This window comes from Cadophora gregata (assembly GCF_030347475.1).
Source record: "Cadophora gregata isolate MNR1 chromosome Unknown scaffold_6, whole genome shotgun sequence".
Taxonomy (NCBI): domain Eukaryota; kingdom Fungi; phylum Ascomycota; class Leotiomycetes; order Helotiales; family Ploettnerulaceae; genus Cadophora; species Cadophora gregata.
The window spans coordinates 2,399,837-2,426,198 of record NW_026695929.1 but is presented as its reverse complement, the minus strand read 5'-3'; the positions used below and the strand labels follow the sequence as shown (position 1 = coordinate 2,426,198).

Sequence of the window (26,362 nt, the reverse complement as noted above, 5' to 3'; positions counted from 1 at the left end):
GCGAGGACAATATTTCGTCGATCAATAGCATCAGCTGAGGGGCTATTAAATCTATGAAAGATTGTGGGAGCTTGCACATACTCTTAAATGTCTGAAAACCAGTGTCCGACATACACAAAGAATAGAACAAAGATTATTTATAGCCTTTAGGTGTAGTAGTATCCCAATGAAACCCCAGAACTGGTGCGAGGTTCAGGCAGGGTCAAGTGCTTATCTCGAAGTGATGAGGTGACAGCTTCTGATTAGTTTCGCTTATTACCAGTCCCTGCAAAGCACCATGCTTATGCTAGCTGGCCGCGAAGAATAGAGATCTGGGCCGACTGCAGATCGTTGGACAAATAGTCTCCCGCTTCGGCGACCTGTCCATAACATGGAAAATCGGTTTCGGTCTCGATGACTTTCATGGTTTGGGTATTTTGATAACCTGAGAAGCATATTCAACATACACGCCACAACTAAGCATGGAAATTTGCACAGAACCATTCATCGCTATAATTGGCGGTGGTCTCGCAGGCCTCACTTTATCTATCGGGCTCACTCGACAAGGAATACCACACAAGATATACGAAGCAGCATCTGCGTTTGCAGAAATTGGTGCCGGTATTGCACTTGCCCCAAACAGCATCAAAGCCCTAGAACTCATTGATCCGAGAATGAAAGATGCCCTTAGAAAGTGCATAACCTACAACGAGGGAATTGATGATGATGGGGAGGGACCTGGAAAAGAGGAGTGGCTAGATATCAGAGTCGGGGAAGCGCAAGAGTCAGTCCATTCTACCCAAATTGCCACAGTTGGTCTTCCGAGCGAAAGAAAACTGGTGGAGATGTCAAATAATTCCTAACAGATCCTAGATTCAATAAATCAATCACGACAATCTATCACAAAGGATCGTCCAAACCAAGTCGTGCTTGTGTTCATCGTGCCAAATTTCTCAACGAATTCGTCAAATTGGTCCCTGCTTCCATCACAGAATTCGGGAAAAGTTTGGTTTCGATATCCGAAGCGGCTTCCTCAAGCAAGCTCTGTCTCAAGTTTGCAGATGGGTCGAGCATCCAAGCGACTGCTGTCGTAGCTTGTGACGGCATAAAGTCCGTTGTCCGCCAGCAATACGTTCTTGCTGATATTGACGACAAAAGAGTGCTTCGTCCGGCATTCACGAACGACTTCGTCTATCGAGGATTGTTTCCCCGTGCCAAATTCTTGGAAATCTCATCGAACCTTCTCAATGCAGGCAAAGGAACCGTCTTCTGTGGGCAGGATGGCTACATCATAGCCTATCCTGTCGATAAGGGAAGGTTGATCAACGTAGTGGCTTCGAAGCATATCAAATGTCCATCAGCCGATACCCTAGCGCAGCACGAAACGAACTGGACCCAAGCAGTAACGACGGAGGAGATGCTGTCCGACTTTGAAGATTGGGGTGCTCCTCTGAAGAACATTCTATCGCACATCGAGCGTCCCGAGCGTTGGGCTCTCTATGATCATCTGCCAGCTCCAACATATGTCAAAGGTCGAGTTGCATTGATGGGGGACGCAGCCCATGCCACGACCCCGCATCAAGGCCAGGGAGCCGGAATGGGATTTGAAGACTCCTTCATCTTGAGTAGTATCCTTGGAGAGGTGCTGAACGAAAGCGAGAAGAATTCGGCTAATAGCAGCCGTGAAGTGCCCGAAGATCTGACCAGGGATGCCAAAATTGAAGCATGCTTCCGAGCTTACGATGAGGTAAGACGAAAGCGGACACAGGAAGTCACTCGCACAAGTAGGGAGGCCATGGAGATTTGGGGATTCTCTGGTAAAGGAATCGGACGTGATTTTGAAAAGATAAAGGAGAATCTTGACGTTCGAATGAAGTGGATGTGGGATGTGGATTTGCTAAGCGAGGTGAAAAGGGGTGTTGATATTGCGGGAAAGAGCCTTCACATGGGAGCGTAACAGATCCCGACGAATTCCCTCTATATCCTCAGATAATTTCTTGGCAATGTGCATACTTGCGGAGAGGGCTGCTGTAACACATCGCAATGTATCAACTGCATTGGAGAGTCGCGATGGAAGACACGTGACTATGCATGTGATCTACATGACACTTGCTCCACCCTTTGCTTTGCATTCTTCCATCACAGTTTACGACTCTTATCCTGCTTCCGCATCCGCTTCCGTTATCTCTGCCATCCAACACAAATTCGGATGGGCTAACGTCTCCTTCAGATCCTTCATTGGCTCTGTGGTACGATGCCGCCACCAAGTGCATTAGCCGCCGGCGGCGGATAGTGCACCTGCGACAAGCTTTCCCGCAAACCGGTCAACCACAACTCATTCTCACATGAAGCCGCCATCCGTATGGCACGGAGCTACAGCGGGGAAGCGTTCAAAGAAGCCCAAAGCATTGTCCACCGAGCCGTGTTAGCGGGGTGCAGCATGCTCCCCATTCATGGCATCGAGTCCTTTGACAGTGGACTTCCTGCGCGGATATGTTCCAATCGAAGTTCATTCTACTATCTATCCGCTTCAAACCGCTTCAAGACGTCGGCACAGATACTCCTGACGAAGATGTCTTCATTATATATGAGTGGCTCGAAACGGACTCTGGATCATCCATCACATCAGGCAACATCCAAATTTCTGTTCAACCCACCTTGAAAGTACAACATTGTCTCCTGGCTAAGCAGTACTTGACCATCGAAACTACACGAGCGACTTCTTGAGCGTATCATAATATGGGTTCCAACGACGTCGGCGGCTGGAGACGGCTGAATGTAGGTGTCATTGGAGGAGGTATCGGAGGCCTTTCTGTCGCCATTGCACTGCGTCGGTCAGGTCACGACGTCACGATTTACGAGAAACACGATTTTGCGGGAGAAGTTGGCGCTTCAGTATCATGCGCGGCGAACGGAACGAGATGGCTGCATGAGTGGGGAGTCGATGTAGCGAAAGGCGACCCAGTGGTCCTGAAAAAGCTCATCAACCGGGATTGGAAGACTGGCGAGCCTGTTAGTGTGTACGATTTGGATGATTACGAGAAGAGGTGGGGATATGTTTACAACATGTTCCATCGTCAGTACATGCATTCTATGCTCAAGGACTGCGCACTGCAAGAGGAGGGAGAGGGAACGCCAGCGAAGTTATTAGTGAATCATTCTGTGAGAAAGTCCCTCCTCATTTCATTAAAGTAATAGCTAACAAACGGACCTTCACAGTGCCAAGAAATTAACCTAGCATCAGGCACCATCACGTTCAAGAATGGCGTCAAAGTCACCCACGACCTGATCGTCGGCGCAGATGGTATCGGCTCGGTAGTCAGAGGTGTTCTTGGGATTACACCAAGCAAGACGCCATCCGATCAGAGTTGCCTTCACGCAAACGTCATGACTGAGAAAGCTGTTGCCTTAGGACTAGTAGACTACTCCCAGAACGAAGCTCTCGAGTACTGGGGTGGCCAGGAAGGAAAATGGGACAAAATTGTGCTATCTCCTTGTAACGGCGGCAAGCTTCTGTCATACTACTGCTTCTTCCCTCGCGAGAAGGGTGACTATGTCAACCAGAGTTGGGGAAGTGAAGATCGCCCAATCGAGGAGCTCCTTGCTCCGTATCCGGAGCTGGATGCTCAGGTGAAGGCCCATCTTGCTATTGGTATCGAGGTCCAGCCCTGGAGGCTGTGGATGCAGTAAGTCAAACACTTTCAGTCCTAGACCAATCTTGTCTAACGAGTAAATAGCAAGCCATACCCATACCTCGCCAAGAATATGGTGTGTCTTTTGGGTGATGCTGGCCATCCTGTGAGTTGTAGATACAAGCTTATCACACGACGAACTAACAAGATTAGATGATGCCTCATCAAAGTCAAGGAGCTTGCATGGCAATCGAAGATGCCGGAGCGCTTGGTGTCCTTTTCAGCAAGAAGTATTTCCGTGGAGACATTGACGAGAGTCTCTCCGTCTACAACGCTATCAGATTACCACGTGTCACCCGGGTTCAATCTGCCGCTGCTCGTGCTGCTTATAACATCAATGAGCGAATTGGTATGCATATCCCAAATGGATGGTCGTCAACAACATGTGACTAACCTTCCACTTACAGGGTTTTCGGCGAACAAAGAAATTGCGACTTACAAAGTTGAGGATGAGAAGGCGAAGCTTACAATCGAAGAGATGAATGCGTACGTTTATTCTTTTGATTTAATCTGTCGTATCACACTAATAGATGTCTAGGTATGATATTCCGATGGATATCGAGGAGCAGCTTGCGTTGAAGCGTGGTGAAGAGTTCCGTGCCAAGTTCATTAAGGGTCTACCGATCGGGCTAGAGTTGCCGAATGGAATTGTAATTGGAAAGTAATAGTCTAATTTGCTGTTGTACCATATATATCTAATACCCAGATTGATGTCCTGATTATATATTCTGCTCATCTTGCACCACCTGACAGGAAAGCACTTGACCTGAACACCAATGGTGTACAGAATACGAAATTCTCGGTGAGTAGAATCATGAAAATTCTCACAAGCGATTTGAGACCCTCTACATACCAGTCTATTTAAGTAAGCTTGTGTGCAAATGGTTCGATGTCGCTGGAGGGGCGAGCCCAGAGCCGTCAATTAGCAGATTTCTCTTCATCATAATGGCTTATCAGTTTGCGGCAGGAGACGCTCGATTCGTGGTCACCAATCCAGGCACGAAACCTCATCAAGACACCTTATTGGACGCTTCTCTATAAGCATTGAAAAGAAACGCCTCCTCATTGTGACCCAGGTATAGCTCGTCAAAGTCGTGTTTGGCTAGTGTGGCCTTGTCAAAAGCCGAAGGTCGAGCTTGGCTCTCCTGACCCTGCTCCCAACAGTCGTTCGTTGATCGGAAAACAAATTTTGGGTGCAAATGACGTGGGTTTGACAAGTTGAAGGCGTTGGTGTACTGAATGTTGATGACTTACGGACGGTGATTAAGGAAGACTGGAGGTTTGTTCTGCTATCAGATGGGGATCTGTCCTCCAGAGTTCCTCTGGAATCTTGGAACAACGAAAATAAACCGTCAAGCAATTCGGTAGAATGCAGTGAGTGGAGATTGCACTCCCATGCGCAGGTGCTACACTTCCGGTGTCGCAACATTATTGTTGCCAATCTCAACAAGCTCCGAAAAGGCGGAAAACACCCAGTTTTATGCATTCTGCCATTGGCTCTAGAAGCCCCAAGATCTGGGAGTTTTGATCCGCGCTCGCTTACAGGCGATTGGCAGCGGGAGCATCGAGTACATTATACGTTTTGGGAATAGCTTCATTTCCAAGCATCGAAGCATCTTACTAATCTCTTAGCTTTCCGTCTTGGCGAATCCCTGAGCTGAATGACTACAACTGCACCACTTTCCGCACCTCATGTCGTCCAATTCCTCTATTTTCATTGCCTCCGACCCGTGATTATATGATCTGTCTCCAGTACAATGGCGGAGACAGTGCAGCTGCAGAAGGTGGCGACTCCACGTGCTTTATTTCGTCAACCGCTGGCGTTGCAGTGGTTTCAGGATGGCGAGCTGAAAAAGCGGGAAGAAAATGAGAGACAAGCAGGTCAGTGAACATGGAAAGACCTTCTCGACGATGATGTGGATTTCGAAGCGCAATACTGAGTGTCAATAGGACGGTTCGAGCTGTTCCTTGATCTTCTCTATGTTGCTATCCTCGCAAACTTTGCTGAGAACTTAGCCGAACATCCTTCTGGCGTTGGAGTCGTGAAATACATTGTGAGAATAACCGAACCAAGGCCTTGAGATTGAAGCTGATTCTCTGCAGTTGATTCTTGCTCCATCATGGCACGTATGGAGCGATCTCAGAGAATTGATGAACTCGTTCTACAACGACGATCTAGCCCAACGTCTCCTCATTCTCTGGATCATGGCTCTGCTTGTTAGTATGTACTTCTCTCTCATGATTTTTTCTCCAATCATTCAATCTCGGATCAAAGATTTGTCTCGGCATTTACTATTTGAGAACCGCTATCCTGATCGGGGTTTGACTTTCTCGTGCTAACAAATTTGAAGTCTATGGAAACAACGCTACTCTGGTCGATGAAGATATTGGAGCTCTTCGTTCAACAGTTGGTGCTTACATGGTGGGTCGCTTGTCGACAAACTCCGTCCATTTGATCTACTCGTTCGCAAGCTATCATCACCGGGCTCAACAGCGTCTTTGGTTCTGCTTGTCAAGCTTGGCACTCTTGCTCTACATTCCCCTCTACATTGAAGATCTCTCATTTAGGAGCAAAATTGCTGTAGCCGCAGTAGGAATCACGGTCGAAGAGTCCATATGGATATTTTCGTATTCACCAGTTGCCAAGAAACTACTGAATGCAAAGTACACCACTGCGGTAGATATTCCACACGAGGTCGATCGATTCGCCGCCTTCTATATCATTGTGCTTGGAGAGTTTCTCTACCAAATCATCGTCGGATCTCCTGCTGTGATAGGATTCAACTTGTCCCTCCTGAGGGCTATTTGGACTCTGATTATCGCTTTCTGCCTTAATTGGCTGTACATCCATGCCGACGGATCGCTTGAATCACAGCACCCCCTGAGGCATTCAATATATGCATCATTCACATGGGTGACCATTCACCTCCCCATGCTTGCAAGTCTTCTGGTGGCAGGCCATGTATCAGCGACGAGCACGAAAGTGACGGAGCTCCATGAGCCTGAATTATGGTTGCTTTGCGGAGGACTCGGTATTGGATTGTTCTGCTTGTACATCATTGCGTTGCTGCATCGATCAAACGATGCACCTGGAACACTCATGCTTCCAAAGGTTTGTTCCCTGGTCCTGTGGCCGTTTCTTTCTTGCTGACGTGATTCCCAGCATTACCGTCTAATGTTTCGACCGATCTGCGCAATCATCATCATCTGTCTCCCGCTCTCTCATGATTTGGATATCACGTCGTTCTTGTCTATCATCATGGCTCTCATTTCCTTCATCGTCATTTGGGAGAACGTCACATCGCTGATGCGGGGAGCAAAGTTCTGGGAGCCGTGGGAGAACACGAGATATCCGGACGAGGAAAATCATGGGCAGAGGGCTACGGAGCATGGCGGGTCGACAGATGAGAACATACCAATAGTCTCTAGAGAGTGACGCTCAGATATTTGTGTGTGTAAAAAAAATACTATTCTGAGGTGTGCGTCGCTTCCAGGCTCAGCTTTGTCCAGCATCGATCTGTCGTTCTGACTGGGAAACCCTTCTTGTTGAATAAGTGTCGCGAATCTTTAATATCTTTAAGACGGATTACGGCGAGTCAATTGGTATTTTATATCTCCATTGAGTAAATTACGAGAATTCTGTGCTGTTGAATCATCTGCTTGACCTGTCGACGTGGTACTCCACATCCACCCATACTCCTTTCTTCCCCAGACTCTTCCGACTTGACTTACTCTGGCGCTTGATATTGTCGCAGTCTGGTGGAGTTATGATCCTCCTTTCGCTTCCTCCATCATTTGAGTATTCCCCTACAAGATCCATCTCATAGCCTTCCTCATCACCTTGACCTTTCGCATCTGTAGTCGTGACTTGTGTTAAGCAAAGTATGCTGTCATCCTCCGGTACGAGTCTCAACCTGTTGCCAAGGTTTCCGAATGTACCTGGTCGATCCGAAGGAAAGTTTGAGGTAACGGTGTGCTTGCCAGCTGACGATCCCCCAACCCATGTCTTGAAGAGTGGCGCCAATGCAGGTACGCAGACGAAGATTATGCCGAGGCTTGATTCGAGTATGGAGGAGAGTGCTGTTGGTGCCCAGTGCCTAAGTAAGAACAACAGGTGAGCAGTGTGGATGGCGTGCGAGAGGACACTAACCATGTAAAGTCATCGACATTGGTTATAGCTACAGCGTTTGTGATTTGTCTGGCAATTGTTCCTCCAATAGCCAGAATTCCAAGTGAGAACATGATGCCAAGAGCACCTAAATTCTATCAGTAAAAGATTTCGGACTTGCATTCCTCGGCTTTGAAGCTGCTGGTGATAGTACTGACGTTTCCTTCCTGCATCCATTTGGAGATTTTTTAGGATAAATATGGGGGCCAATGCCAGAAAAATGTCTGAGATGATGAAAAACGCGGCATTGAAGTAATTGAACGTCAGAATGTTGATGCAGGTGGGGCCACCAATCGCTTTGGGATTTGTCCATACTTGTTTGAGAGGAGAACAGAGGAATCCCGCAACAACCTGGGAAGAGTCAGGAATCGATACATTTCGGAAACATGGAAGAACGTGCAATTGTTGATGTTAATCCCTGGGCCAGGATGAAGACAAAGGTTACCCATAGCACTTTCCGCTGTAGATCCGTGACGGCAAGTCGCAGGTATAGAGCGACGATGCTGGCTTTGATGCATCCAAGTCCAAAGTAATACAGGGCCTGTGTTACCCAGGGCCACTTGAATTCGTAAGCGTATTGATTGAAGAGTTGAAGGATGTGGAGTGTACGAATATCATTCTGGACAGTATCACAGGTGCGTTCGAAAGAGTCTGCAAATCCGCGACATGCCAGCCGACACCATTTTCGAATTGAAGCTTCACGGCGACAACATGGACAGTTTCTGCTAGCTACAACACAGAGTTAGCTTTCCTGCTCTTTCAATCTTGCTACCTGAGCCAAGGAGAAGAGTTCTGTACCCATGATGATGCGATCAAAACGTCGTCAAGACCTAGTTTATGAGCGACGAAGGTTCGAATGTATAGCCTTCAGAACGTCAAACTTCCGACCTGAAACACTCCATGAGAGATCTCACCTGGTCAACACAGCAATCGTGGCAAGTGCAAAGAGCACATAACACCCAACTCGCATATCAAGCCGGTTGGCTGTTCCATCTGGAAAGTCTTGACTAGAGACCATGATAACGGCAGTGAAGACGTGAATAGGCTGTACAAACTCCAAATACCTCGTGGTCAAACACAGCTGATGCAATTAATCATTCAAGAAAAGATGGGCTTGTTGGAAAGTTGGGGAGGCTTTCGGACGTTTAAGCCCCTATTCGAAGACCCCATTTTTGACCAAAGATGGCATACTGTATGAAAATCCTGAGAGTAACGATGACAATGAAGATCTAATCCATTCCTATGCAAGATATTGAAAAATTGACTGGTCCAGGATCCGGGGAGGTTGGAGTTTCCCCGGGACCTGCAGGTGAGGTCACCAACAAACGGGGATGTTGTCCAATCATAGAGTATAGCTAGAGTTGCATCCTGTTGTCGAAATGTTAGTCTGATATCCAAGCTGACTTCCTATAATTGATCATTCAATGCTAACATTTGGGGACCCATTCGAAAGATTAGTTGCGTTCAAAAGACTGATCTTTGCTATTTTTGCAGGAAGGTAAGGAGAGTTGGATGCACGAGAGATCCAAAACTGATTGCTGGCCGGGGAATCTAAGCGAAATACCTCGGCAAAATGTCACTGTTCTGTAAATGAGATGACAGATCGTTGTTATTTACCAACTGGTGCGAGAGCTTTTTCCCTGCGATAAGTAGTATTGTTATTCTTGGCAGTTCCATCTGGTTGCATTCTGTTGGTAAAACCTGTCACAACTTCGATCCTTGCATGGTACCACACTCAAGTAATGCTAGAAAACTGCAATAAGGAGTGGTTTGAGAAAATGTCTGCTATCTAGGAATTCTTTTGACATCGGTCCAGGTTAAGTTCAACTCGTTCTACCAAAGCTTTCGTCGTCCAAATGCAGAGGATAATACATGTGGTTGAACGGGGGAGGTTTCAGTCCAAGCTACCTGCCCCACCCCCACTGTGCGGCACGGCTCGATCTGCAAGAACATAAGGAGGTACCAAGACGGCTGATAGAATATAACTCGGTACAGGTTGGCTGCAAGTGAATGCAGCTCTGTCCGATTCGGAAGCGAACTTGGAACTTGATAGATCTGCCATCTGGAAATGGACATGCTCCGGTCTCTGATCCGGGTGTGACCCTGGAAGCCAACAAGCCAACTTTGGAGGGGCAGATAACGTGTTGATAGAAGAATAAATTCTTGCCTGCTGGTCGTCCCATTCTCTCAGACTCGATCTGATATTGTTTCACCTGCTATTATTGAACCACTGATTTTGTATAATTTGATCACCCGCCATGGCAGATAATTATGTCTCTGCTGCGGAGATAGCTCCACTGGTCGAAAACTTGAACAAAGCTGCTGCAAGTTTTGGTGCTGCTAGAGGAGGGGACCAGCATGCTGCCCGACGAAATTTACAACTCGAAGCTCGAAAGCTTCTGTACTCTTTGGAAGAGCCAAATACCGAGGTCTGGCCTCGTATCTTTCAAGTGAGTTTAATCAATCAAATCCTCCTCTTATCGGGTGAACGTTACTGAGGATACTCGAAGGTGAATGTTGGTGTCGCAGTTGAAATCGTGTCAGATCTAGGTCTTTGGGAAAGGTTTGAGGGAGGGAAGGTTGTTTCGATGGCCGAGATTCTAGAGCTCACTAAAGCCGACGAGATCATTATCAGTAAGCATGTGATAATTAAACAGAACCTTTCGTGGCTTACTGACATTTCCAGTCCGGGTCTTTCGCCAACTACTAGCTGCCAACATTCTCGTTGAGAAACCAGGACCTGAATTTGCCTTGACTCCTCTGGGATTGCCATACCTGAACTCAGATCACCGTGCCTTCAACAATCTCATGCTTGTGGATATTCTCCCCTCGATTATGGCCATGCCACGTACGCTCAAGGAACATAACTATAAGGCTCCAACAAAAGAAACTGGAACACCATATAAATGGGCTCATGGAGAAGAATTGTGGACATGGCTCGGCTCACATCCAGATCGCGCTATGAACATGGTGGCTGGAATGCGATCACACAATGCAGGCAACGTATCTGGCGACGCCTATCCATGGGGTGTCGAACTTGGAACGTTGAATCTGGCAGATGAAGACATCGCTATTGTGGATGTTGCCGGTGGACAAGGTCACATTATGGAAGAGATCAGAAAGCGAAACCCAGACCTGAAAGGCAGGTTCATTGTGCAGGACTTGGCGTCTACCTTCGAAGCAGTCTCTGGTCCACCTGAAGGAGTTGAGTTCATGCCGCACGATATGTTCACACCTCAACCAGTCAAAGATGCAGCCATATATTACTACCGTCATATCTTCCACGATTGGAGTGATGCGGACTGCACGTCTTTCTTGGCGCAGGTTGTGCCGCTGTTGAAGGAGCAGCCGAAGAGTAAGCTGTTGTTGGTTGATCTAGTCTTGCCGGATACAAATGTCACAATGCAAGAGGCGATTAGAGATATTTCGATGTTTCCGATTGGAGGAATGGAGAGGAATGAGACCCAGTGGAAGGAGTTGCTTGCAAAGAGTGGTTTGAAGATCAAGAAGATTTGGCGGGGTAGTGAGCCCGAAGCTTGTGTTGAATGTGAGCTGCTTTGAGCAGTATCGTTGACTCGCAGTATTGTTGACTCAAAACAATCTGTTGAGAACGTCTATAGTTCTAACTCGACCGTAGAAGGCCTGACGAAAGCTTTTCATTGAATATTGCACTCCGCAGTGAGAACCGAGAAATGAATGCGTGACTCGCGAGCAATCGCTCTCCCCAAGATTTTACTGTAGCCTGTCGTGACCAGCGAACCAAACCACGACTTATGATGTATGTACTGCGATAGGGAGCAGGGTATTGGTGGAAATTTCTGGGTCCCCTTTGATGATTGGCTCCTCAAAAGAGATCAAAGGGGCAGAGGGGCTCGCTTCACCAAGCGAAAACTCTAACTTCAAGACAGGCTGGAAGTAAACAAATGCGTCACTCAGCACGTAATCATCCAGTCAAAAGACCACCAGAAAGATTCATCACCAACCAGATACAAATCCTCCCATCTAGTACTTTTCCATTAATCAGTCCATACATTCTCGTCAAAGACCCACAAAGCTCCCAAGTCGGGTCGCCATGTCCGCCCCCAACACTGCATAATCTTCGTACGACCACGATAATATCAGACCCACGGCAATGTGCAAAATCGAACTCATAAATTACAAGGTTGTGGACCTAGATTGTTTGCATCTAAAGCACGGCGGTGCAAGAAAGCGAAGGAGAAGAATCTCAAGTTCAAGGAATGTAAGGACCCGGCGATGACGATCAAATGAAAGAAGAGAAAGTGCGACGATTGTGAGAAGCAGGAGAGTTCAAGTCCGCGGCTGGATAGTGAAATTTTACAGAATCGCTCGAGTAGTGGTGCGAGCTGAGGATGGTATGGGGAGGCGGCTGTTCTTAATGCGAGAGAAAACTTCTGGGTTAAGCGGAGTAGAGAAACAGGTGAAAGCGAGACAGAACATGACAGAGAAGAAAACAAGTGCGAAAAGAAATAATGTTACTTTCTGCCTTCTACTTTGATGACTTATTTTCAAACTGGATTTATCGCGCAGGGGCAAAGCAGAGGGGAATTTCGATTGAATTGAAACATTTCCACAGCGTCATGGCAAGAACGTCTCCTGGGAGCTTGAAAGTTCAAGTCCACGAAGCTGGCACTATTAACACTGTAAGACGTCGGACTTCTTGGGATATTATAGGAATTGAGTCTCACAAAGTCACTGCTTTCTCAGTTGACAGTTGTATTCACTTAGTTTTACGATTTCGGGAACCCACAAGGGCTTGTGAGTCATGGGGCAAATTCTAGAATTTAAGAGCTCTGTTTTCTCCAAATTTCTCTCTGTAAAGACCTATACATAAAGAGATTGTTATGGCATGGGAGGGCTGTGAAGTGTCTATCATTTATGATTCATTAATAGTGCTTCTCGTGTCTCGAGCCGTCTTGGACTTCTACCCGAGCGAGGTCTTCCGATTCCTCAATATCACCACTCTATCTTGAAGCCTACTGAGCTTCTGCAAGATAACTCAGCCCTAGAATTGACAATAGTAATATATTTAACAACAGTATATTACAGCACCTGAATCTATTCGTGGAGGAAATAGCTGGCGATATATTGTCGTAAGGACAGCCGAATAGCACCAGGAAAGTAGAATTGCTTCCTACCTTTATCGATTAAATGTATGTGATATGTACAACGAACGTATCCCAGTACATTTGCTATTGTTGAATGTTCATTCTGATTGTTACAAGAAAGGCTATGAGCTGACTGTGACTTTCATATATATATTGCAGATTAGAGATAAGAAAGGCAGGGACGGAGAAAGTACGGTACGCGTGCCCCCAAATCATTCCCAAAGCATTCACTTTAGTAACGAACTGGGGGCAGAAAAGTGAAGAGAAGGTCGTTCCTGTCTTGGGAGCAAGAGATTTTGTTATGCTCGTATCACAAATAGAGAAGCGTAGCTAAGGGTTGAATCCAAGGAGGCTAGATTGGGTCCTTGACCAATTCAAGGACGAATCCGGTTTAAATTTCAATAGCTGGTCTGGTTGTTCTTGCCACTCTTGTGTGGGCGTAGCCATGATTTATTGAGATTGAAAGGACTCGGCAGCTGTGAATGGCATACATTATCCTGTTGATGTGAGAGAAGCAAGAGAAGTCGGACAGCTGAAGGTGAATGACAGAAGTGATAGAAATGATGGCGTGGTAGGGAATGGTAACAGAGCACTGAGGTTGGTTTTGAAGTGGAGATAGACAGGTGGTTCTGAATTGATAATCTTATGAGAGCGAGATTAGAATGATAGAGATGCACTACTGTGTTTCGGATGACGAGAAGATAGGGAATTCATCGGAAGGTGACGGAATCCCAGTGTTCCACCACGAGTCGATGATTGAGAATAGCATGATGAGGAAGAATGTCGACAGTGACTTAGATATATATAGAGCTTTAGACCTCATTCTCGGGGTTCGGAAGCAGGAGTCAATGCGGAAGTCCTCACCAACAAGGCTGACATACTTTACTCATTTCAATCAATATTTCTTATCCCTTTCTGTTTCGAAGCCAACGCTCAAATATGAGGGATTCCTTCACCTGGCTCCAGTTACATCCAGTTACAAGTGTAAAGTCCTATGACATCAACCGTTTCAGCCCTTTTTTTCCACGCATACGGTAGGTCACATCCATAGCTGCCAACTACTGTACTTGCGAGGTCGCGAGTGGGTGATATTCCACATCTGAGAAAATAAGTTGAGGTATGGGGAATTCCATGTGTTTTTGCTTGTCGGGACTGAATTCTCGACCAGAGCGAGAGGTGGAGAGTTCGTCGAGACGATCAGTAAGTGACGGCGATGATGAATTTGGCAACAATTTTGAGTCGACAATATATAATATTTTAAGGGCAAGACTTGGAAACTGGTATCGAGAGATACGAAGGGAACACCAGCAGTATAGATTCGCAAGAAGTAGTAGGATAAATGCACATCTTTCCAATCTTTTGAACGAGAAGAGGGCCGTAGGTGTGTCTGAGGTACTCGAGCCAGAAAGTAACGTCGCGAATCCTAGGATTTTAAGTTTTTGATTCTACTAGACTTGGAGAACCTTCACAGCTTAAATATAATTGTAATGGTCTTTCGGGGTGAATTTGAACGAGACGTGGATTTTGGAAAGACTCAGAGAGGGCTTAGTAGATTAGTATTAAAGTATTCGTACTGAGCTTTGTAAAAAATCTGTACTTTCAATAGCCTTCTAACCAGTATCGAATTCTGAAGATCCAAGTCCTAAGATTACATGGTTGTTGGTTTGGTAGTCAGCGTCGAATGTTTTCTCGCTTGAGACAGGGGGTAAAGAAACCATCCAGCTTTGAGGAGAAATATGTCAGCAAATATTATCGCATTGTTGGAAGACTTGATTATAGTCAATTTTGTAACCAAGTACCGTATCCCAAGTCCGCAATCATATGACATAATACGTCACGTGTTCATCACGTTCTAAAATTACTTCCTCGAGAGGGGAACCACGAATCAGATATAATTAATTTTATTCTCAATCTCGTTGCCCTCTGATCTTACAAGTAGTTGTGTTACGGGATGAAAGTAGTTCCGAGATGATTGTGGTGCTCTGGATGAGGAGGTATCCCAACCCAGCGATGCTCAAAACAGAAACCAAGCATCACCCCGTAACATTTATTTATCTTAATTGACATCCTAAAGAACCGAAATCGGAAGTACTGTAAACGTTCGATAAATTCAAATTAAGTCAGACCTTACTCCGAAATTTAGGTTCAGCCTCACATGTCGCTTCTCGCTACCTAGGTAGATTCTCGAATCTTCTGTCTTACCAACCAACGAGGCTGACAACTCACTCTGCTGCAGCACACCGCACCAACCAACACTCAACCACCGGCCACCACTCGTTTGCCAGCGGCCTTGAGCTTGAGTCACTCAATCTTTGGTCCCTCTTCACTCAGCATCCTACATAGTCTCTTTCTACAGTAGCAACAAGGATCAGTACCTCGCAATTTTCCCTGCAGATAGCTGCTGCTTGCAGGAGCTTTCCCCGCATTTCATGGGCACACGACAAGGCTGAGCCCCACCTCACAACCAACAGTGAATTGAGCTCGACTCCAACGGAGAATAACGAACAACTTTCCTCGCCTCACAAATCGATTTCAGTATTACAACACTCGACGTTTGATTTTTCAAAGTATTTGGTCTTCACTTTTTCCTATAATCGAAGCTTGAGTATCTGCGAATCGAAAGTACGACGCTGCCTCCAAGATCCATCGCGGGGTGTTGGTTACGGTTACATTTGCCTCCTCGACCTCTCCATATTTCGACTACATATACTCCAAGCGGGCACCGCAGATTGCGAGGTGCGGCATATTGAATCTGTAAGGCGGATACACAAGCGGAATATTGAAAGAAACAGAACGAGGACACACTGCGAACGATTGCGAGTTGGGCAAACGCACATAGGGAGATAGAGCAAGTTGGAAGGAAGATAGCAGAGATGGTGAACGCCGATGTCCCACACGACCCGGCGAAGGCGCTGGAGTACAAGGAGAGTGGGAATAAATGTTTCCAGGCTGGTGATTATGTACAAGCTGAAGCCTTGTATTCGAAAGCGTGAGTCTTGCCTCAGTTCTTCTATCATGCAGCACTCTCTCCAGATCATTCTCAATAGATTCACTTCTCCAGAGAAAGATAACGTTTATGACATAAATCTGACTCCTCATTCATAGCATAAACCACGACCCCTCCAACCCCCTCCTCTACACCAACCGCTCCATGGCCCTCCTAAAACTCCACCTCTACCCCCGCGTAATCCTCGACACCCGCCAAGCCATCACCCTCCTCCCCCATAACATGAAAGCCTACTTCCAACTCGCACAAGCCCAAATCGCCCTCGGCGACCCCGCCTCAGCTCTCACATCCGCGAAAAAAGCCCACGGGTTCTGCGTCGAGGAATGCCACTCCGGCGGTAAGGGCGCGAGTAGTATAGGGCCGATTACAGAGTTGGTACTGCGTGCGAAGAAGGAGGATTGGGAGAGGAGGGAGGATGAGAGGGTTAGGGGGATGGATGGACTGCTTGGAGAGGTGGTGAGGGGCATGGAGAGGAGTAGGGATGGGGAGGTGGGGGGTTTGAAGGAGGTGGGGGAGGAGAGGGAGAGGAGGGTTAAGGAGATTGTGGAGGTTTGGGAAGGGAAGATTGAGGAGGTTAGGAGGGTGTGGGAGAGTACGGAGGGGTGTGAGAAGGTGGAGAGGAGGAGGAAGGTGCCGGATTGGTGTGTGGATGATATTACGTTTTCGGTTATGTTGGATCCTGTTGTGGTATGTTGCTAATTTTCTTCTCTGTCTTATTTCCCTTCCCCTCCATATTATAGCACCTTATCTTGCTGTCTCTGCTTTGGCTGTAGCTAACGCCTGCCAGACCAAGACAGGACAATCCTACGACCGCTCCTCAATAATGGAACATCTCCGCCGTTCTCCAACCGACCCTCTCACTCGCGAACCTCTACAAGTCTCTGATCTGCGGCCGAATCTGGCATTGAGGGCTGCGTGTGAGGAGTTCTTGCAGGAGAATGGCTGGGCTGTCGATTGGTGATGATACATTGCGAAAGTACAACTTAGAAACATCGGCTACACTATCAGATGAGATAAATGGGCAGGCAATAGGGAAAATGCATTCGGAATGGATATTTAACTTCCAGATGGAAATATTGAGGAATCTGGATAAGGGGACAATTTGGCACTTCTGTTGGAAATATTGAATGCTGCGAACACATCTTGTTCTTCGGGAATGGCATGATGATGGGACCAGAAACGGACATGATGGAAATGATGATGAAGTACGAAGCATCTCACGGCATTCTGGGCATTTCTCATGATTGAGGCTTTGTTTAGCAATCTTGCGATGAAACTGAGATCTAGCCTGGCATAGGGGATTATTGAGATTGAGCAATAGCGAGACAGCGAGCGAGCGATGTTCTCCTTTGGCCCTGTGGCGAGGTTGTTCTGTTTGGGTTCGAGGCTGGGTCTAAGGGCTCTAGCAGGGGCTTGATATGATGGGGGGGTCAATATTTGATGGGAATGAAAAGGATTTGAGATTAAAACTGAGAGAGGAGTTGATGAAGTGGAGTTAAGTAAGGTGGGAGGAACACTGAACATTGAACAATTCACATCACATCATCTTTCCCATTTCTCGGCTGTGTGTTCCAAATCAAGTCCATACTTCCACGCTTATCCATCTATTCATATCCACCCTCTCCATTCAATCTTTCTTTCCCCATCCTTCCCGATTTTGGCCCCTATATTTTCCACTCGCTCGCTTGCCTCCTCTGAGTTCTCACGCACTCACTCACATACCCCACTCCTTCTGCTCTGGCTATAAAACCCCTCTCCCTGCGCCGAGAAACGGATCTTTCAATTCATGTCCCATCGGGGTGGTCAAGGGCTCCTTTATCTCTTGGGGAGGAGGACTGGGCAAGTGGTGGACTCTGAGGTAATGAACGATATCATTAACATTTACGGGCTTCGGAATCTGGAAATTCGAAGATTGGATTATAAACCGCGCATGAGAATCGTTTGCTTCAGTTGACTAGAATGTTGAGGTATTGTTGTCAGTTTCGAATTTTGGTGTCATCTCTCTGGGACTTTTGTTTTCTTTGGGGGATCAGATGGGTGACGGGATGAGAAAGTTGAATTTACTGGCCCTCTGCTGAGAGTTGGGATGGGATGATATGGGATTATGTGCTGAGCACTGGGAGATTAGGGTGTGGATGTTGAGAGATCAGACTGGCAGCGAGGAGAGTATGTCTGTGCCTCTAAGCTTTGCGATCTTTGGAAGAGTGGCAAGCCGGTTGTGGTGTTGTGATTATATAGGTCTGTTACGAGACATTAGGGAATGGTTTGTGAGTGGATTAGAGACAAGGGAGAAAATTAAATGCAACGTGATTGATTGTACCTGCACAGGTTGTAAGATGAGCTGCAGTTCTTGGGAACACGGGCAATATAGCTGGAAGAATTGGTGAATAGTGTGGAGGACTACTTGGCGTGATCTCCTTCGTGTGGAATGGCTTGATTGTATATATGAACAGACGATCTTCGATCTTTTGTAGAAATGGTAAGGGATAGCATGGATTCAAATGGAAGAGTTGTCGAATTGCCAGCAACTAGTCTAAATCCCAAATTCCTTTGAGAATGATCATTGTGTTCTTGCTTGATCGTTTGTGTCACCTGAACATCATTTCTTGTATTCTCAAAAGGAATCCTTCAGTGTATGCTGAAATAAAGTGCTGATTTCTGTTGTCACTTTCCCTACTGTTGTCAGCAAATCACTGCCTGTAAGCATGTATCTATTTGACTTCAAAGCTACGCACCCAGCACTTCGCGGATACATCATCGTGTTTGAGGTACTTTGAAGTGCCGAAAAAGTGTCTCGGCATGTAAGCGGGTTATCAATAAATCCAAGGCCAGGTTACGTTGGCAGTCTTGTAACGTGTTTGGACGCTTCGTGTGATGTCTGCTTGTAAGATGTTGTTGTTCGGTGGTTTATATGCGTGCAGGTTAGTCTGAGGAGCGGTACCTGTCTGGTGAGAGGGCAAGTTGGAGAAGAAGTGTTCAGACTTGACTATTTCTAGAGTATATAAGTTTCTGTTCTGTTTGAATCAGATGAGCTTCAAGCATTCTTCCAACTACTCTACTTCTCAGAAACACCTTGTGGTCCTGGAGGGGAATACCCAAAGGCACCTATACTTATTCTTGACATACAAAAGCTTTTGGGTAGAGAACAGTGTATGATAATCAGATGTCCAATCCAAAGCCAGAAATACTTTTGCAGTGATATGCGGCTGTTAAATAGTGAGGTGGCCGTCAATTGTTGCTTTGTTGTCATTGTCGCGCCAATTAATGTAATCTATTTTAATAGAAGAAGATCTTGGGATCTGTCAGATGAAGAGCTTTCCGTCACATTTTCAATGTTCCACCCCGTCTCTTGCCATGGCTTGCTTGGGTTGAAAGGCTGTCACGATTTACATTATCTTTTCCCTACATTTGTCTATCATGTGTGTTCTGTTTGTGGTGTTTTGGTTCGAGTGTTGCTTGGGTGCTTTATATACTTCTCGGATGAGGAAAGGAAGCTCTCTAGTTCGATTAATATGACCAGAACCTTCAATTTCGTGATGAATTGCCAGACTTTGTCACCCTGAGCTTGAAAACACTCTTGAAAAGACAGTTCTCAATAAGGGGTATAAAATTTTGTCCTCGGACATGAGTAAGTTTGATATGAAGCATAGCCTCTTCAACAAGAAGGGACGTTCTGTGTGTGTGCAGAGTGAGAGACATTATAGAGCAAACACGGCACGAGAGGTGGTAGTGAACTCCTTGAGTGTACGAAGATCGAACTGGGGGATATCGAATTAAAAGCTTTTTACTTGAGATAACATTGCTATTCTTTGTCAATCTGATAATTGTCGTCATTTTTCTGCTTTCCCAATTTCGAGGTCAGAGACTGTTGGAGAAAGCTGCGGAGCCACTATAGGGGTGTACCCCATCGAACTCGAGAGCAAGACCATCAGGACCTTGGAAGGGTGACCAGCGATCATCTGCCAGTTTGGTCTTGGTGAGTATCTTCTCCTGGAAAGAGACGACCAATACTCCGAACGCATAATCGGAGAGTCGCATTGCTCGATTTTGGCTGATTTCAAAGAAAAATGAAACAGAACCGCCTTTTATATTGCAAGATCGCTACTTCACGGCCAAATATCGATTCATTCACTCGTGCTCATAAACGGACTGGCTTCGGGGTGGTCTGTACATTCTGAAGACTGGAAAAGCTTTCAGAAGTATTTTTGACGCGATTTTCATCAGTCATCTTTGATGCCATGGAGTGACGACCGGAATAGTGCTGTGGTTGGGCTGTTTGTACCTATTATCTCAGTGCGCCTTGGCTCGCTTAGCTTGTTGACTGTCTATGGGTTATGTTTCGCAGCCTTCGCCCAAGTAACTTCTTAAAACTGAACTGCCTTAGGCTGGGCAATTTTTAGCACAGTTGATATTCACACAATTTCAACGCTTGAGAGTTGATTGATTGGAACTGTAAGGCAGGAGATTTGGGTATCGGCAGTGAAACATGATTTTTGTAGAATGATGGTTGAGCTGCTGGTTAGTATTTACCCCAAGCGTGCTAGAATAATCTTTTCGATGTCAAACCCTACATTTGATGGTGTCCTAGAGTTCTTTTTTTTTGGACTTATTATCAGCTTTCAGCTACATGGCCGCGGTTGGTGGTGTCTATGTCGTGGGTTGGGTTGTTCTTTCCGTTTTGAACGGTTTAGTCGTTGGTCAGCCTTTGACGTCGTCAAATCCCCACCCGAGCACGGCATCGTACGATGAATAATTTGGAGATCATCATTCTTATTGTTATCTGACATGGGACAAGCGCAACGAAACCTCATTTATTTCCCGTGAATACGAAGGGTTGGCCATCTTGAATGCAACCCACTGCAGCTTCGTGCAGTCCGTATCTCTGGTTGTGAACCAACTCACCTTCGCCTCAGCCTGCTTTCAGTTGATACTGGATTCTTTCTTGGATTAACCTACACCAGAATTATCAACATTCGCTCCAAAAAGTATGGCTCCAAGGCAGGCATTTTCAGCTACTACAGACAAGCACACAAAGAAAATGTGAGTGTGATGTAAGAAGATTGATCATTCTCATGCTGACCCACATGAAGAATGGAGAGAAACAGATGCTCATATCCTTTGCTCAGTCTTCCTGGAGAATTGAGAAACCTCATCTGGGGATACGTGCTTGGATTTCAACTGATACATGTGATGGAAGAGTTGCCTCACCAAGATTTGCCTCACCACATTATGGGAACCCTACAAGTACGTTTATTCTACACGGTCTGCGAGTCACCAATCACAGAAAAGCAAGCATGGGAGTTGTCAAGAGATGTATCTTATGAGGACGTGGTCAAAAATTCCAGTACGGCAGTACATCAGGGTGACTTGAGATACTGCCACCGTCGGCATGCTGTATGTAACGATGCACTTCGTCATGGTCCTATAAAGCGACTTCACATCGAACTTCTGTCCGTCTGTAGACAAACCTACATCGAGTCGGTTCGGTTCCTCTGGGGATCAAACATATGGTCGATCGATGACACGCATACTTACAGTCAGTGGTACAGACGTCGAAACTGTCTACAGAGATCTTTGATGAAGAGAATTCGGCTTGGAAGCAACATTATTATGTGGCTTAAACCTCAACCCCTCATTCCCAGGTTTAGCGTGTTGCGTGAAGTCTACGTCGATGTCACAACCGATTGGCCAGTCCTCAGCTGCTGGTGTATGAAGCAATCCAATCACCCCATGACTTCCATGCTGACAAATCGAAAGCTTTCAAGTTCTTCCGTTCTAGAGAGATATTCGTAATCTGCAGTGGGACACAAGACAGCCCCCCTTCGACAGAGTCAATTGCAGCTGATGCTTTTTTGGAAGACAATGGCTCCACAAATGTAAAGGAGAGAATTGAGAAAGCTGATAGATGGGCGGCTACGTTGTTCAGGTGGGGAGAGACAACAAATCAGTGGATATTGAAGCAAGAAGAGAAGAGGACTCTCAAATTGGCGACTGGGAGTGAGCCGAATTAAAAAGAATTGGTCGAGTTGGAGATCTAATAAGTAGGTCGATGATAGTCATACTGACTCGTACTTGGTTCTGCTGGATGGCCATGTGGTTTCGAGTGAGTGTGGTATGCTGGTATGGTCATTTTTATGATCCCTCTGATCACTTGCTGAATCAAGACACATTCTTTATCCAGCATATCTTGCTCGGCTCAATGGGCAAGCATTTTGCTTCTAGAAGTATTTATGTAAGTAAGGCTACTCGATACTGCTTTGCAGGAGCAACTGGATTAACCTTCAATTCCATGAAGAGGTGGCTGCTATTGGAATGCTTTTGCTCAAGAGCTCAGCAATAGTTAGATCTTGCTACAGGCGAGGACGACCTAGCACAGAGGAAAATGTCCTATTGAATATAATCAATTCACAACCCACACCATCTTCGTTGTTGATGGGAAGTAGCAGGTTCCAGCTAATCTAAAATTACATAAGTCTATTGGGATTGGCTGTCATTGCAAAGCTTCATTCGTTGGCAGACCTATTAGTAGTTGAAGATCATGCGACTTGCCTTATTCCTTTGAGAGAGTTTTGGCTTTAAAGTCTATCTACAAAGATCAAGGAGCCATCATCTCAAACAGCTCCTCCGGAACTTTATCACCAGGTCTCGCGAGTATATCATCCCACCATGCTTTGATCCTTTTGTATTTTCCGCCGGGAAGAACCAGAAACATGTTTCGCTTATCGTCAATGCTCGACGCTAATGGCGGCACCTAACCAACACAATCTCTTGGTATATTTTTGGCGAAGTTTCATAGATCGTGTTGGTGTCATGCATGCTTTAAAACATCCTAGGCTATTCGGTAATCGGAACAAAGGTTTCGGGTTGTCACAATGCAATTAACCTTACTCTCGCAGCGAAGAGTCGATCAGTCGGAACTTAACCGCTCACCCCCAGCTCAAATTTGGTCAGGCATAGCGAAAGAAGAATTTGGGACGTTTGGGTATATTGGTGGGGTTCTTAAGACGACCCCCACAGGCATCCACCAGCCGTGCGGATATGTCAAGCTCCGCTGATCTGCAACAGCGTGCTGCAACCTTAAAAATTTCCTGTCCAATCGACGCCCCGGCTGTCAGGCTTAATCGCGATGCCAAGTACTTTGAGGGGCTCCTCGCTGTTTTGAGGTGCATGAGGTTTGGTGTGCGACATGGCCGAAGCACATAACACCTATCCTTGCGAGAGATCAATTTGTTGGACTCGTACAGTGACTTAAATCGTGCCACTCCTGCTGTTCTTAAGATGAACTTGAGAGTGATGTGTGTCGTTGTCTTTGGAGGTTGATCTTTTGTTGACATTTTCTTCGCTTCTCCCGCCTCTTCCTTCTTTTTCTTCTTTTTTTTCTCTCTTTTTCTTCCACCGTTATGGGCTTTCATAGCTTTAGGATAGCTGAGCTATCCGCGGTGCTTGCGAGAATAAGCTGGTGCTTGTTGGTTGTAGCTTCTATTGTTAATGCTCAAAATTCAACTAATCCACAAGCATGTGGTCAGATTGGACCTGCAGCGGCAGCGTTCATGTCACAGAATCCAAGAGCAGGCAAGTCCACGAGAGTTGATTTTGTTCCGTCATACGGAAGATTCTAATGATCTGTATTCAGTTGCGCCACAGGTTTCTGCACAAATGGCGTTCGACTGTCTCCAATCCGTACCGAATAAGCCAGACCCAGCCGTGGCCATGATCAAGAGTCTGAAAGCATTCGTTCAGTGGCAAAGCACACTAGCTTATCTCAAAGATCCGCCGCCATCGTACATGCTACCAGCAACAGATATCATGGGTGGACTAAATAACATCTCGTCAACTGCAGCGGCAGGAGGATTCAGGAGTGAATATGATTTCCAGCTCAGTGTGGTGAAAATGATCGTTTCTGCTCACGACGGCCATTTCGCGTATCGTCCCGATGTGTTCAAGGCTTTTGCTTTCAGGAACAACTTGGCTTCGGACATTGTCTCTGTGTCGAAAGATGGAAAGGCTGTTCCGAAACTGTACCACTTGGGTACGCAGTCACTTTCTACCGTTTTCATCACTTCGGCTAACACTTTTAGCTGCCCTAAATGGGACCAATGGAACTGCCGACACAGCACCTGCTATCACGAAGATCAACGGGGTAGACGCCGCGAAGTTTATAACCGACTTGAATCTCCAGTTCAGCACTTTCCAAGACCCTGATTCGCAGTGGAACTCGCAATTTCGAACCTACGCTCGGCCGGGCGCAGTCCTGAATGTAGCTTCTTCAATCGCTTTCCAGGGAGCCAGTGTGACTCTCACATACGACAATGGACAGGAAAGGACAGAACAGAGTTTCGCGCAGATCAGGCCTGGGGCAAACTTTGCTGGTATCAATAACGGAGAGGATTATTATAATCGGTTCTGTAATCCGAATAATCAGGTTGCTTCTAACATTACGACTCCGGCACCAATCGTCCCGCCAAGGACGAATACGACACTTCCAAAGCAGCCGCCTACGATCCAAGGCTATCCTCTTCCAATGTGAGCTCGCCTGAAACATTACCTATGATATTCTACCAGAATTATACTGATTTTGTTTCTAAGTGTTCGAGACAGCGGTGCTAATACTACCGCTGGATACTTTCTCAGTGGAACAGGATACGAGAATGTTGCTGTTCTAGCCGTTTCGTCTTTTGCGCCAGTGGGAAGCGTAGGAGGCACTGAATACCTCACCAATTTTCAGAGCACTGTTGCATCGTTCCTTGCTCAGTCAAAAGCCGCTGGGAAAACGAGGCTCGTGATTGACCTGCAGGCTAATGGTGGCGGTTTTGTGATTGCTGGATATGAGCTCTTTGCTCAGGTGAGTGTTTTGTCCGACTTGAAAACTTCACCGTAGCCTAATGATTGCATTCAGCTGTATCCAACTGTCCAAAGGTTCCAAGCAGACAATCTTCGCCTCGCCGATAGTCTCGTCAATGTTGCCCGAATTGTGGGGTCCATCCCTAACAACTTTACTGCGAAAACAGCAGCTCAGCGAGCCGCACTCTCTGCTCTCTCGCAGAGTTCCATCGTTAGCAACCTACTTCCTGGCGGTGTCTTTACTCCAGCAGGTGCTGCTTTCAACTCTGTGGAACAAATAATTGCACCCGTGTCTCTGAAAGGAGATCTCTTTACTGCTTACCAACAAGCGCCTCTCAACCAGACCGATCCCGACTTCAACCTCACTGGCGTTGGCACTCGATCCAACCCCCCAGCCTCAGTATTCGCTCCTGAAAATGTAGTGTTATTGACAGATGGGACATGCGGATCGACCTGCACGCTCTTTTCATACCTGATGATTCTGCAAATGAACGTCAAAGCTACAGTGATCGGAGGTCGTCCCCAGACAGGAATGATGCAGTCCATCGCCGGTGTCGAAGGCGCGCAGGTCTTTCCTCTCGACGAAATAGCCCTAACCGCAGCTGCTGTAATCGAACTTGCGCCCGCTGAAGATAAAGCTGATTTGCTAGCTGGCGAAACTGGTCTCCTCGCAGATGCCTACGCACTTCAAAGGCTCACGACAGCGACGAGTCCGGGCGCCGTGAATGGGAAGAATGCGTTCTCAGCGACCGATTCTCAGACGCCTTTACAGTTCCTCATGCAACCTGCAAACTGTAGGATATTCTATACTGCGCAGATGTTGAGTAGTCCAGAGATGGTCTGGAAGAGGACAGTCGATGCGACGTGGACGGATCCGCAGCAGTTCTGTGTCGAGGGTAGCATTGTGACCATGAATAATACAAATATGGCAAGTGTCGATCCAGTGTTCAAGAAGGCTGTCGACAGTAGTCATGGTGCATTGGGAACTCCAAGTGCTGGCGTTGGTGGAACTGCAAGGATGAACTTTGCCTTGCTTGGTGTTCTGACTGGGTTGACTATTGGGTCTGTAGGCTTCTTGTAGTGTGTTTTGATAGATTTAGAACTCGATTTAGCGAATGACATTCTTCTTGAAGAACTGGCTATTTTCGCTTCCCCATGTAAACAATCCGTTTGCGTTAGGCTTTACCCCGCCTTAAATATTCAGGGGTACTCGCTTAGGCCGCGGAGGCAGTTCATTGTTTTGTTATCCCCTTGACTGTCGAAAACACACTTTTCCAGGGCACGGCGCTGAAGCGAGGCGCTAAGACTGCCTGGACGACAATGAATTTCAGCGTTCTTCGCTTATTTATAGGGTCTCGCTACAGGTGTGTTTGATACAGCAGTTGATAGGATACCAGGCAAGAATGAAAGCTTGGTAAATTAGATAAAACATTCCTAGTTCATATCTGTAGGTTTGATGGGAGCATAGATTTATATAACTGCCTGCTAGGTTAGAGATCTGTTCCTTTTGTACGTGAATCGTGCTGTCCACCTGCCTACTTCGTTCTAA

At 46.5% G+C, this 26,362-nt stretch overlaps 7 protein-coding genes across 7 annotated transcripts; 6 read left to right on the top strand and 1 right to left on the bottom strand.

Annotated features, from left to right (window-relative positions):
• Positions 1 to 461: 461 nt before the first annotated feature.
• On the top strand, positions 462 to 1,936 carry ONS95_012616 (uncharacterized protein; the record flags this gene model as incomplete). Its single annotated transcript, XM_058506256.1, has 2 exons — positions 462 to 763; positions 853 to 1,936. 2 exons carry the CDS (start codon positions 462 to 464, stop codon positions 1,934 to 1,936), a joined length of 1,386 nt encoding a protein of 461 aa, XP_058358781.1.
• A 782-nt stretch (positions 1,937 to 2,718) lies between these two features.
• Positions 2,719 to 4,336, top strand: ONS95_012615 (uncharacterized protein; the record flags this gene model as incomplete). The annotated part of the gene is made up of 6 exons (XM_058506255.1): positions 2,719 to 3,141; positions 3,199 to 3,665; positions 3,717 to 3,777; positions 3,825 to 4,020; positions 4,079 to 4,157; positions 4,210 to 4,336. The coding sequence occupies 6 exons, from the start codon at positions 2,719 to 2,721 to the stop codon at positions 4,334 to 4,336; spliced, it is 1,353 nt and encodes a 450-aa protein (XP_058358780.1).
• A 1,000-nt stretch (positions 4,337 to 5,336) lies between these two features.
• ONS95_012614 (uncharacterized protein) lies at positions 5,337 to 7,455 on the top strand. The gene is made up of 5 exons (XM_058506254.1): positions 5,337 to 5,552; positions 5,622 to 5,725; positions 5,775 to 5,892; positions 6,023 to 6,783; positions 6,835 to 7,455. Exons 1-5 carry the CDS (start codon positions 5,429 to 5,431, stop codon positions 7,105 to 7,107), a joined length of 1,380 nt encoding a protein of 459 aa, XP_058358779.1. The 5' UTR covers positions 5,337 to 5,428; the 3' UTR covers positions 7,108 to 7,455.
• Positions 7,324 to 8,016, bottom strand: ONS95_012613 (uncharacterized protein; the record flags this gene model as incomplete). The annotated part of the gene is made up of 3 exons (XM_058506253.1): positions 7,324 to 7,768; positions 7,822 to 7,927; positions 7,998 to 8,016. 3 exons carry the CDS (start codon positions 8,014 to 8,016, stop codon positions 7,324 to 7,326), a joined length of 570 nt encoding a protein of 189 aa, XP_058358778.1.
• Positions 8,017 to 10,029: 2,013 nt separating this feature from the next.
• ONS95_012612 (uncharacterized protein) lies at positions 10,030 to 11,471 on the top strand. The gene is made up of 3 exons (XM_058506252.1): positions 10,030 to 10,289; positions 10,350 to 10,473; positions 10,526 to 11,471. The coding sequence occupies exons 1-3, from the start codon at positions 10,098 to 10,100 to the stop codon at positions 11,398 to 11,400; spliced, it is 1,191 nt and encodes a 396-aa protein (XP_058358777.1). The 5' UTR covers positions 10,030 to 10,097; the 3' UTR covers positions 11,401 to 11,471.
• Positions 11,472 to 14,726: 3,255 nt separating this feature from the next.
• Positions 14,727 to 16,933, top strand: ONS95_012611 (uncharacterized protein; the record flags this gene model as incomplete). The annotated part of the gene is made up of 4 exons (XM_058506251.1): positions 14,727 to 15,141; positions 15,202 to 15,954; positions 16,071 to 16,659; positions 16,760 to 16,933. The coding sequence occupies exons 2-4, from the start codon at positions 15,839 to 15,841 to the stop codon at positions 16,931 to 16,933; spliced, it is 879 nt and encodes a 292-aa protein (XP_058358776.1). The 5' UTR covers positions 14,727 to 15,141; positions 15,202 to 15,838.
• Positions 16,934 to 23,623: 6,690 nt separating this feature from the next.
• On the top strand, positions 23,624 to 25,928 carry ONS95_012610 (uncharacterized protein). The gene is made up of 4 exons (XM_058506250.1): positions 23,624 to 24,001; positions 24,051 to 24,495; positions 24,559 to 24,814; positions 24,869 to 25,928. Exons 1-4 carry the CDS (start codon positions 23,629 to 23,631, stop codon positions 25,892 to 25,894), a joined length of 2,100 nt encoding a protein of 699 aa, XP_058358775.1. The 5' UTR covers positions 23,624 to 23,628; the 3' UTR covers positions 25,895 to 25,928.
• The last annotated feature ends 434 nt before the right edge of the window (positions 25,929 to 26,362 follow it).

What these genes read in the sequence shown, in the direction of transcription:
- ONS95_012614 (XM_058506254.1), top strand. Translation starts at nt 5,429, where the DNA reads ATGGCGGAGACAGTGCAGCTGCAGAAGGTGGCGACTCCACGTGCTTTA. An exon ending in AGAAAATGAGAGACAAGCAG is followed by an intron (nt 5,553 to 5,621) that starts GTCAGTGAACAT and finishes GAGTGTCAATAG; the next exon opens with GACGGTTCGAGCTGTTCCTT. An exon ending in GATCATGGCTCTGCTTGTTA is followed by an intron (nt 5,893 to 6,022) that starts GTATGTACTTCT and finishes ACAAATTTGAAG; the next exon opens with TCTATGGAAACAACGCTACT.
- ONS95_012612 (XM_058506252.1), top strand. Translation starts at nt 10,098, where the DNA reads ATGGCAGATAATTATGTCTCTGCTGCGGAGATAGCTCCACTGGTCGAA. An exon ending in TCTGGCCTCGTATCTTTCAA is followed by an intron (nt 10,290 to 10,349) that starts GTGAGTTTAATC and finishes GGATACTCGAAG; the next exon opens with GTGAATGTTGGTGTCGCAGT. An exon ending in AGCCGACGAGATCATTATCA is followed by an intron (nt 10,474 to 10,525) that starts GTAAGCATGTGA and finishes TGACATTTCCAG; the next exon opens with TCCGGGTCTTTCGCCAACTA.
- ONS95_012610 (XM_058506250.1), top strand. Translation starts at nt 23,629, where the DNA reads ATGGCGTTCGACTGTCTCCAATCCGTACCGAATAAGCCAGACCCAGCC. An exon ending in TCCGAAACTGTACCACTTGG is followed by an intron (nt 24,002 to 24,050) that starts GTACGCAGTCAC and finishes TAACACTTTTAG; the next exon opens with CTGCCCTAAATGGGACCAAT. An exon ending in CAAGGCTATCCTCTTCCAAT is followed by an intron (nt 24,496 to 24,558) that starts GTGAGCTCGCCT and finishes TTTGTTTCTAAG; the next exon opens with TGTTCGAGACAGCGGTGCTA.